Source organism: Neodiprion lecontei, chromosome 3 (assembly GCF_021901455.1).
Source record: "Neodiprion lecontei isolate iyNeoLeco1 chromosome 3, iyNeoLeco1.1, whole genome shotgun sequence".
Classification (NCBI taxonomy): Eukaryota; Metazoa; Arthropoda; class Insecta; order Hymenoptera; family Diprionidae; genus Neodiprion; species Neodiprion lecontei.
In genome coordinates, this window is record NC_060262.1 from 31,106,278 (window position 1) to 31,117,304 (window position 11,027).

At 41.5% G+C, this 11,027-nt stretch overlaps 1 protein-coding gene across 1 annotated transcript; it reads left to right on the top strand.

Moving 5' to 3' along the window:
* Window positions 1-580: 580 nt before the first annotated feature.
* LOC107223786 (innexin inx1) lies at window positions 581-10,575 on the top strand. The gene is made up of 4 exons (XM_015663593.2): window positions 581-1,793; window positions 5,610-5,717; window positions 5,800-5,955; window positions 8,811-10,575. Exons 1-4 carry the CDS (start codon window positions 1,542-1,544, stop codon window positions 9,384-9,386), a joined length of 1,092 nt encoding a protein of 363 aa, XP_015519079.1. The 5' UTR covers window positions 581-1,541; the 3' UTR covers window positions 9,387-10,575.
* Window positions 10,576-11,027: the final 452 nt, after the last annotated feature.

The window sequence follows — 11,027 nt, forward strand, 5'->3', positions numbered from 1 at the left end:
CCCGTACCCGTAGCAATTGAACAACATTAAACGAGCGCAATTGTTCGCTGCCTTCCGATTGGCTCGGAGCAACTGGTCCCATCACGATCAATTTTAATTCAGCGCCTTTCGCCGCGTCCTCTTGGCGATGCGCGTACGTACGCACAGATCTGTCAAGGATGCGACAACATGTGTAATTTTCCTTGGGGCGGGAAGCCGTGCTAGAATTTGAGGAAAATGCGAAGGACGGAGATGCGACGCGTCCACGATGCGATATTGCACACCGCGTTTTTCAGCGATTAACCCGTAACGGTGCGAGTCAGCCTCGGAACGAGGCAAAGTGGCGGTGCAAAGTACGAAGAAAAGTAGCATTAACCTTAGCAATCTTATACCTGATTGCCGAGAGTGTATTTCGGAACGGCGGCGAAGTGACCACGAAGAGGAAGGCTCGGCACGAAATCGTGGGCTTCGCGTTGGGCCGGCCGGCCAGCCGGGCTTGCCGGGAAGATAGAGGGGTATACGTGTACCGTTCGGCGTATGCAACGCGGAGGCACGGTAGTCGGTAGTTGGGGGAGCGGACTATAGAGTCTCTATAGTCTATAGTGGGGGGCCCAGGGTTTACCCCCCACCCCACACTTCTCCACTCCTCGTCAGCTGCTGCCGCCGAAGAGTGCTGCGTACGAACGCCAACACGATTCAGCTACTAGTAAGGCGCAAAGAGAATACACGAGAAGGATAAATCGCCCGAGACGATCGGACGGTCGAGTTACTTCGTACTTATTGGGTCGATGTTCCAGTTCGGTACAGTGTCTCGGTGTTGTTGTTGTTGTGATTGTGATAACCGGAATTCGCGGGTTCGGCTCGGGTCGGCGATCGAATCGGAATAAAAACAATCGGCGAACCCGTTTAAAGGCGAGGAAAAAAAGCCGAAGAAAAGGTCCCGACGATCGCTCGATAAAGCAGAGATCGTTCTCGAGCAAGGTTCGCTGCACCGTATGCACTGTATGCATTCTCTGCATACGAATACGCGCAGGGGTTGACGGCGAGGATAGATAATTGAGATGATGAGCGGAAACTCGGCAAACGAACGCTGAGGAGCGCCGCTGGAAATAAGGACTGGAGTCACTGCGTCGATAGAAAAGATTCGTTATCGTTATTTTGAAAGTCGGGGACCTAACGGTGCAACGTTATACACAGTTTCTCTATTAGCGCACGGCGCGTTGAAAGGTTTGATCCAACTGCAAACTCGAGGTGGTAAAACGGCGATGGAGCGAAACTGACCTGTTTTTTATATTTAGGATTAAAATTGCGACAATTCGTACGTCGTCGAGTGTCAATTGTTTCATTGTTCGAAAATTCTATTCGACACAGCTCCGCGATTTTCGCCCAGCGAACGAATTCTCTCAACGAATTTCCGACATCGGCGGACGTTGAAGTCTCCCAAATTCGAACCTGATCACAGGCGAGATTTGCGCCTCTGACCTAAGGAAAATTTCAAGAGTGTCTACCCGATGTGGGATAGTTTCTAACCTCAAAAACGCTACGATCATACGTCATACACCATGTACAAGCTACTGGGTGATTTGAGGGGGTATCTGAAATGGCAGGACATAACAACGGACTCGATGATATTCCGGATGCACAACATATTCACAACGGTTCTGCTCCTCACTTTTTCGCTCATCATCACCGCCACCCAATACGTGGGCAATCCGATCGCTTGCATAGTCGAATCGGGCCTCCGTAAGAACGCGATCAACACGTTTTGCTGGATTACTTCGACATTCACGATGCCCGACGCTTTCAATCGCCAGGTAATTAATTATTCTCACCGCGTCAACGCGTGCTGCAACCGCGATGGAAATTATATCGATTTTATCCCCCCCCCCCCCCACTGCCCCAATCATGGCTCTTCGTTGTCGCGTCAACTTCGTCGTCACACGAGGATAATTCGTTGCCCCGATGATGCTGTTCGGGGGGCTGGGCCTTTGAAGGCTGTGAAGGGCCGGTGGGGTGGGACTCGTCGAGTGTCTTCCAGAACCTTTGGTGGGCGCCCTTTTGTCTCATAGCATGCATGCCGCGCCGGTCTGCATCACACATGTCCGTTTGTCTCTCGCATGCACTTTTCTCGGTCCTGCGGTTTACGACTGCTCTCGCAGGAGATTCTCTCTACTAACAATAAGAACAAGGAAAGCATAGTACTATACTACAGTATATTTTGTAGGAGTTGTTTTTCATACTCGCAAAAGGGCGCCAACGCCTCCGTACATACGTGAGTCTCGTGACACGAGCGTGGATGAATAGGCATGTAATGTAATATGATCATCGTCGCTGCTGCACTTCCGGCCTATCGTCAATTCCGATTTCCACCAATGACTGTTCACTGACAATGAGTGATTGATGTCCGTACGCGGTGAATTTTGATAAGAGATACTGCAGGGTCCGTTGCTACTGCGATTTTACACAACACCTTGAATCTTGCGTTTTTTTCATCCAACATCGGAGCTTGCAGAATCTCCGCGTGGCTAGTAAGAAAATTCTAACTCTGAACACACATTTGATGGTGCAGGTCGGAAGGTGTTTCTCATTCTTGCTGTTCCGAATGCGTAACAGAAGCCGTGCAATATGTTGTAACATCGAATCTGATATTACTTGATATCGGACGCAGTAAATTTACGATCTAAGCTCGTCATTAACAGGAAATTTTCAACCGGATACTAACGATTCCTTCGAGTATTCCAACGCGATTACGTTTTGCGGTAGTAACAGGAAATGATATTAGAGAAGTAAGAAACTGCAGATAATCTTCCAGAAAAGACTTATCATAAATTTCCATTGCGGGATGTATTAAAGATAATGCAACGGTTCCCCTCGCTTACGTATGACGTGATAAATCAGGTCACCTCTCGAATGGAATGTAAAGAACCGTGGATACATAGCCCGTACATGATCTTGATTCGATGCAGCAGAAAAAGTTCATAACTTTCGTAACTCTGCAGTGTGTATTAGCAGTGATATTCCATTATTACACAGGTTTCGATTCCGTATGGTTTATCCTTGTTTACTTACATCTATAGCAATAGAATTCGGAAGTCAAGTGAACTCACTTAATTCAATCATTTATGTGTAAGACAACAAGCAATGACGAATAATTCACCAATTAGTATGAATGGTTCTTTTACTCACCTTTAACGCAATTGGAAGCAAAGTATAATTACGTAAATTGCCCGCGTTAGTTACAACAATTAAAACGAACAATAATGATTGGTAAGAAGATATCGCTTGTGTAAGAATGCTGCTTGATGCCTGAGGCTATCACGAGCAATCAAAGTCAATTAAATGAATCCAGTTCGAAGCTGAGATTAAACTCGTGGTACAGACGTTTGCAGATAAATCGATTTCTGGACTGCCGACGACAGATTTTTTATTATATTAAGTCAGGCACAGAGTAGTTGAGTAAAATGTTGAAACAAGTTTGCCCCGCACATAAGTATAGTCAGAGTTATCGCTCATTCTTAGCTTACCAGCTATCGCCACTGACGCGTGCGCGGAGTTTGCCACACATTCGTAGAATTTTATCACTTATTCGAATTTTATATCATATACGAGGAACCACATCCGTCTCCAACTTGTGTAAGAGCGTATAAAGAACAAGTGCGAAATCGTATAAATCCTATATTTATCACAAATCGCACATACGCCGCAATACTACTGTGCAACAATACCTGATTGGCACATTAAGTACAAGAACGGATTTTATACTTTCCATGTCGCAAGTTTCTCACTTGGTATCGTTTCGATGTTGTAATCTTGCACAGATCGCATCATCTTCGAAAAAGTCCAGTACTTTTAAATTTCTTATTGTTCATGATGCTAACAGAGTCGGTTTCGTGATAATCGAGACTGTAGATTTCTATAACGTAGACCACAGATGCTTATGAGGAGTTACTTAAATGGATAACTTTCAGTGTGACAGACCGTATAAATTCATTGTCGAACGGTAGAAAAGAAAGAACATTTAGAGCTTAAGCACTATCATGCTAAAGTCAACACGCATAGAACGATATTAAATTCAATTTGATTTTCAATTGTAGCTCTTGCATACATCGCAGATATTGTCGACGAAGGTCAATTCGAGTGGTCCGGGTCAGAGAGTCAGAATACATATGTGTATATAGTGAAGCTTCGTATAACGCGTGCTAAAGATAGAACGTGTTAACTGCGTTATGTACATGGTAATGCTCGTACGGATCCAAGAGTGACCCCTCACATGGCACAGCGTTACACAGAGATAACCCGGCTCAGCACTGGTTCACGATTTGTCTGGAACACTGAGCCGATCCTTGTAAAAGTCTCAGTGGTTCCGGATTCGAATTATTGTGGATATTGTGGTATCTTTATCAATTGAGTACAACTTCCAAGGAAAGTATCAGACCTCGGGATCACGGCTTTTGCTCAAACTTCTAGGGGTGTTTCTTTGACTCAAAATATGCGACTTTTGATGCTTAATTCCATCCATTTGGCCTTCCTTCGCTTAATTTACAATAGATCAGGTTGTCGGAAATTTATGGTTTAAACTTCACCATGGCTTTGAAATGATGGTATATTTGTTCATACTTTAATCTATAGAAGCCTGGCATCGAAACTAAAATAGAGAACATTGAAAATTATTATTTCAGGCAAAAATGTACAACAGGTTTCATTTATCACGGCATTTTACTCACCAAACTGCTAACTTGATCAATTTTAACCGGTGTGAAGAGCCTCGATGGATGGAATTACACGATAGAAGCTCTTCATTTACAAGATTGAAGTTAGTAACGTGATCGTAACGAAACAATGGAAAGAAAATGCTTTGTTTTGCAATTTTAGAACAACTTTGAACGAGATAAATTTTTAAAATACGGGTACGTCTTGCTTTACTACGGTTTACTGAATTTCGCACAATTATAAATTGGCAAGAAAAGATGTTCCTCAATAAGCTCTGTTACAGTAACGCTACAAACTTCAACATGATCCACATTTTGGGCTGGAGAAACACCCGTAACAGTTTCAGCAGAATCCGTGATCCGGAGGACTGACGCTACTTGTTAGTTAGGTCGTATGTGTCCATAAATCTGTTGCTGCACCCTGTATTATATAACAACATAACTTGATGTAGCACGACTCGTGTGATTGTTGAATCATAATTTCATTAAGAAATACATTGATTAACTCGTAGAAGAACTGATTCGGTTAACATTTCTTGACTGGATCTTTCAGCCGCTTTAAATTTTCATTCTCGGTTCTCGCTAAATCTTGTCTTATTCACATCATGAATTCCCCACTACTCTTGCAAGTGCTATCACCATTACATCCGTTCCCCGACAAAGCGTTCAACGAATTCCATAGCGCGCCTTCAAAGATGCAGAAATTAGAATAAGTTTCTAAAAAAACAAAATGGAGACTCGTTTACTAATTCTAAACAATTATTGAAGTGGAGAAGCCAGCTTGTCTCTTCGTAAATCTACGTACCTGTGATCCAGCAATATAGCGCATTCGCTGCACGAAGTTGTGCAGGTGTAAAAAATTCCTTGTCCGATATCGACTTGAGATTGTAAATACAGTGCATTTTTTTTTCTTTCCACAAGGTCGGCAAGGAAGTGGCTCATCCTGGAATCGGCAACGATTTCAACGACGAAAGCGCTCGCAAGTACTACACCTACTATCAATGGGTTTGCTTCGTACTGTTCTTCCAGGTGAGTCGTCAATCGGTAGATGTGATTCATTACCAAAATTGAATCGGTGATCTCAATGGCAAATCGGGTAATTCTTGTGCAGGCAATAATGTGCTACGTGCCTCAGTGGCTCTGGAACACCTGGGAAAATGGTTTGATGAGGAGCATTGTCATGGGGATGAATCACCAACTGTGCGACGAGAAGGAGAAGCTAAAGAAGAAATCTGTCATGATGAATTACATCATGAAACACCGCACGGTGAGAATACTTACTCCTCGATCCGTTTATCATACGATATCATGTTATATTTCGGGGTTACAAACTCCGGCTAATCGAATTACGTACACGCGTACGCCTCCCGAGGTGGATTCTGACCGATTCAAGGCCGCCGGTGTCGTCTGCTACCATTTATTCAACCTGCGTAGCAGACGACACGGGTGGCCTCGAATCGGTCAGAAGCCATTTCGGGAGGTGTACATACCTATCTACGTATGTATATACGCACCACTGTGGATATCGAATGCCGACGACGACGACGACTCGCTGTTATTTTTGACCTAATGATGTTTGTGGCTGACAGTAAGACGGCACATATCCGCTGTTCAACCTTTTGTTTGGGTTTACCAAACTTCCACACTCGGTGGGCGTCACTTTGGTCTTGCGCTTCCAGACGTCTCACTCCGCCTGATAAGCCTCCGGCGGTATTATTGTACTACCTCATCTTGGGTGGCTGCCCGGAGTCGCGTGGACACATCTTCCGTCTACTGCGATAACCGAGCAAACAATCGTGGTGTCGTATGTCGGAGACGGGGATCGTCAAAAGCTCCAGATTACCACAGTTCCGGTTACCCCGGGTTCATTGCTTGCGATCAATTTTCTCCTGTGATTTTTTTCATTTTCATTTCATGTGGTATTAATTTTCCACCATTTCAACCACGACTGCGTGCTTACGTGATACAAGTTTTCTTATGTAAACCTCCACGATTTGTTTTCATCTATGCAATGTTTGTATCAAGACCTGATACTATCTCCGCCACTAGCTATTTATGTATGCGTATATACTGATTTGTGAAAGCTGATTTTGGCTTTTGTACGGAATGTGAAAACAATACCATATACCGACGTATTGATTCTAGTTTTGAACGATTACAAAATCTGTTGGTGTGAAAAGCCAGCAAGATAGGAACACGTGTTTATGTAACTAGATTGGAATCTCAGTGGACGAGATGTAATACATTGCATAAAATTCTTGTGTGCATGACCAGCGTATAATCGTATTTAAATATATGAGCCGTGTAACGTATTACAATCTTGACCAAACAACGGCATTCACTCAATATATTCTATATCGCATTCGGTGAAAACATATGCCAGCTTGTTTATCAACGTTTCACGTAATCGGTCTTGCAGTTAGTTTGACGGACTAATTTTTTTATTCGTGTGAAAATGATGACATGCTGGGCGATAACGTTTGCGCTGTAATATTACGGATATTTGACAAGTTATTTCGACTCTATATTCATTGACGGATTTCATTTGTATCTCGAGGTTTATAAGTGAACGGTCAAAAACATGTCTCTGTTACGAAAACATCGATATCTTACAGTAAATTTGATCATTTCATAATAACGGTAAACAAGTTTGTTATTCCATTCTCAGTACAAAACGATTAATGTCTTGGTATGTTTCAAAAATATCACAATTATTCTTAAGTACTAATAGGAAAAATTCATTGCTGAATAGATAAAATTGCTGAGAAATAATTTCACACGATTCCCGCATACAAATGACAATGTTTATTGAAAATTGACAAAATTTACTTTGCGTTTACGTTATTTTTAGGTTTATTACCATTTAGAGGGCAAACTCGTTCTTATTTTTCGGATCGTACCGATTGTAATGGTGCAACAGAATCCGCTCGTATTCGTAAAATCAATTTGTGTGTTTTGTAGCATATATATATTATTTTGGATCAGTCCAAAAAGAAGTCATAATGGTCCCTCAATGGCTTTCATGATTTTATTTTCAATTCATTATGCGAGTGATCATTTTATTTCCCGTTCCTGAATTAAACAGTAAATAGTTGATCAACTTCCTTAGTTGATATTGCTTCTCCTATATCACCGATCATGTAACTATTGAACTTAAATGCCTACGAGTTACAAGTAAAAAATTATGATATATTATGCTACAAGTGTAGAAAGTGGGGCATTATATTTAGCGAGACCAAAATCGCGCTGATCTCGTAACCTCCATTTCTTACAAATTATAGTATCATACCATTGAAATTCTTCAATAGATAATTACACATATTTCTTACGAATGAAATAATCATCCGGTAAAACATTGTATCCATACACTTGACTCTTTACATCTTGTGTAATATATTAACGAACTCACCTTGGTTAATTTTAGTAACTTTTTTCATCTTCCAACTGAATATAAAGAGAAAAAAAACAATCGAGCCACAGCGAACTGCGAACTCTTCCATTTTACACATATCTACGCTGCTGAAAACATTGAAATTTATTTCGGAGCCATTCCGCAGTGTATTGTGAAGCCGACATATTAGAAGCACTGGAAATGAAAAACGGAAGATACCCATGCACGCTACTTTTTCCAACACCTGTGCAGAAAAGTTTGATCTGAGAAGCAGCGAACTTGCCGCTGGCAGCGCGTATCATTCGGCTAGGTAACTTATGATCAATGATAAAGTGCGTTAAATCGAGTGATTCGAAAGTGCGCATGCGGCAAAGAAATCCCTAGTGTCTAAAATCGGTCATTTCAGTTGTGCGCGTGCGCCAACCTCGTTTAACCGTACTCTTCGAAAATCGAGCACTTTCCGCACGCTCCACAGGCTTCGAAAATCGAACCTCCGAAGCAGGTGTTGAAAAAAATAAGTGTTATGATTGTGTTATTTTTGCGTGATGTGGTGGTAAAAATTAGCGCTTTATGCGCATAGATATCTCTGAGATCACGTGATAAAATTCAATGTCAACAAACTGACATGAGCCATGCTGCTCCAAAAATTGTCCAATATCTTGCCCCTGATTTAACCACTAATTTTCGCACAGCGCATAACGAATAAATGGTTAATTTTTTTTGTTCCACAGACACACATCAGTTACGTATACCGGTACTACGCCTGCGAGGCGATCTGCTTGCTGAACATACTGCTCCAGCTCTACTGTATGAACCGTTTCTTCGACGGTGAATTTATGGGCTACGGTCTCCGCGTTTTACAGTACGCGGACAAACCGCAGGAGGAACGTGTCGATCCCATGGTTTACATATTTCCACGCGTCACCAAGTGCATATTCCACAAGATCGGTCCCAGTGGCTCGGTACAGAAACACGATTCGCTGTGCATCCTTCCGCTGAACATCGTCAACGAAAAGACGTATATCTTCATCTGGTTCTGGTACCTGATACTTACGGTATTGCTGGTCGGTCTGCTCGCCTATCGGGCCGCAATTATTTTCGCACCCGCCATAAGACCACGCCTGATGCACCTTGCGGCGCGTGGAACGTCGAAGGAAACTTGTCGGAGCGTAAGTCGAAAGACGGATCTTGGAGATTGGTGGCTGCTCTACTGTCTGGGTACGAATTTAGACTCGATCATGTACAGGGAGATTCTTCAGGAGCTGGCAAAAAAGTTGGGTGATCAAAATTCACAAGTAGTTGCTTAGCGGAATATATTATGTGTATATTTTATTGCGCGATGCGCTCTTAAATGTCAAAGAGGCGATTTCGGACGAGGACTCGCCGTTTCGGTTATATTCGAACCCAATCTTGAGTGATTTCGTTTGCTTCTGGCCCTGGCCTAGCGTAAACATTTTATAGATACTCCGGCAAAGCTTTACAGACCGTATTGATATACTCTCTTGAACCTGTCAATATTTTTTTATCGACCGCTCTACTCACTCAGAACTTTATAGATGAGACTTTATCTGCCATTCCGTGATTCCTTTATTCTAGTAGCTAGAAAAAGTTTCTTTTTACTTTAAGTTGCTGGTCGAGTGCTCGGCTATCGTTTCTTTTTTTCTTCTTCTTCATATTACCTTTTTCTCTGCTTAAATCGGACGACGATTTGTGTTCGTACGCAGGTACATTTTTCATCGCTTTAAAAACGTATTTTTTAAACATTTTATTTCATCACTGAATTTTTTTTCCCTACTGACAAATATCCCATGTCTGATTTAGTTTTTACACCTCTTATTCCTAATCAACCGTGAATCTCACGTGAAACTTTTATGTGATTTTTGTTCGTTTTGAATTGTTGTTGTTTTATTTTTGGGTTTCTTTTTTTTAATTGATTTTTCAAAATCATTATAGGGTTTTCAGTTGAATGGGAGTATAAAAAAAGACTGAGAAAGTCTGAAAACTGCTCACTGAACATATGATACCTTTGACTATAGGTATAACAGTTATTATGCATTACGATATAAATAAATATATATATATACAGTATCATATACAGTATTTTGATATTTTACAAAAATTTTCTTACTAAATTTTAGGCGGTCGCATCGGACGCACTCGATTTGACCGAGTTACATAATTAGTAGCAAAATTGAGTGATATAGTGGAAGAAAGGTGTTTCAAATCGGTATGACTTCGGGGTGAAATGTTGCATATAAATCTAGTATATTGTAGTCTGTTTAAAACTTGGAGCTTGAGTGAAATTCTAAGATATTGATGTGTATGATTTTTTTTCTCCCTTTTATTTCACTCAGTTTTCTTGGAGCTTTGTTCTCGTTTCAATGAATATTCACATATCTAATTATAATTTACGTACGATTACAGTAAACAGTATGAAAAGCCGTCGCGATGACGGACTATTTTAGTCGATAAGCCTAATTAAATATTGAAATGGAATTTCTTAATTTGTGCTCAAAGTCCCTCCCCTCCCTTTACTATACGTTTGCACGTCTTCCTATACGTGTATCCATACATTTATCAAGGACGATTCACCTCGTGCAATGTCCGAAGAAACAAATAACAGAGGAACACCTCAAAATTCGTTTCTGGAAATCCGCAATCGTGAAATGTTCGAACGAGAATCCATTTCTTTGCTCAACGAGTTCTCAGAATGTGATTAGATGTGATCAACAACGCGTAGATACTCTCTTTTTGTTTCTTCCATCATGACTTTCTATTGCTAAATTTTGGAGGCTTTACAACGAATATTATCCTTATTTGACGTGTGTTAGTTGAAGAAGACAAAGCGATGAGTCTGATTTGCCCGTGCTTGTAGTAGGAATTTTTAAGTGGCACCTAAACTTTCCGTATGTCAGCATCGGAGTATAAATAAAGTATTAGCGGGACAA

Coding starts and splice junctions, on each gene's coding strand:
- LOC107223786 (XM_015663593.2), top strand. CDS start 1,542: ATGTACAAGCTACTGGGTGATTTGAGGGGGTATCTGAAATGGCAGGAC. Junction 1,794..5,609: donor CCGACGCTTTCAATCGCCAG/GTAATTAATTAT, acceptor TCTTTCCACAAG/GTCGGCAAGGAAGTGGCTCA. Junction 5,718..5,799: donor GCTTCGTACTGTTCTTCCAG/GTGAGTCGTCAA, acceptor ATTCTTGTGCAG/GCAATAATGTGCTACGTGCC.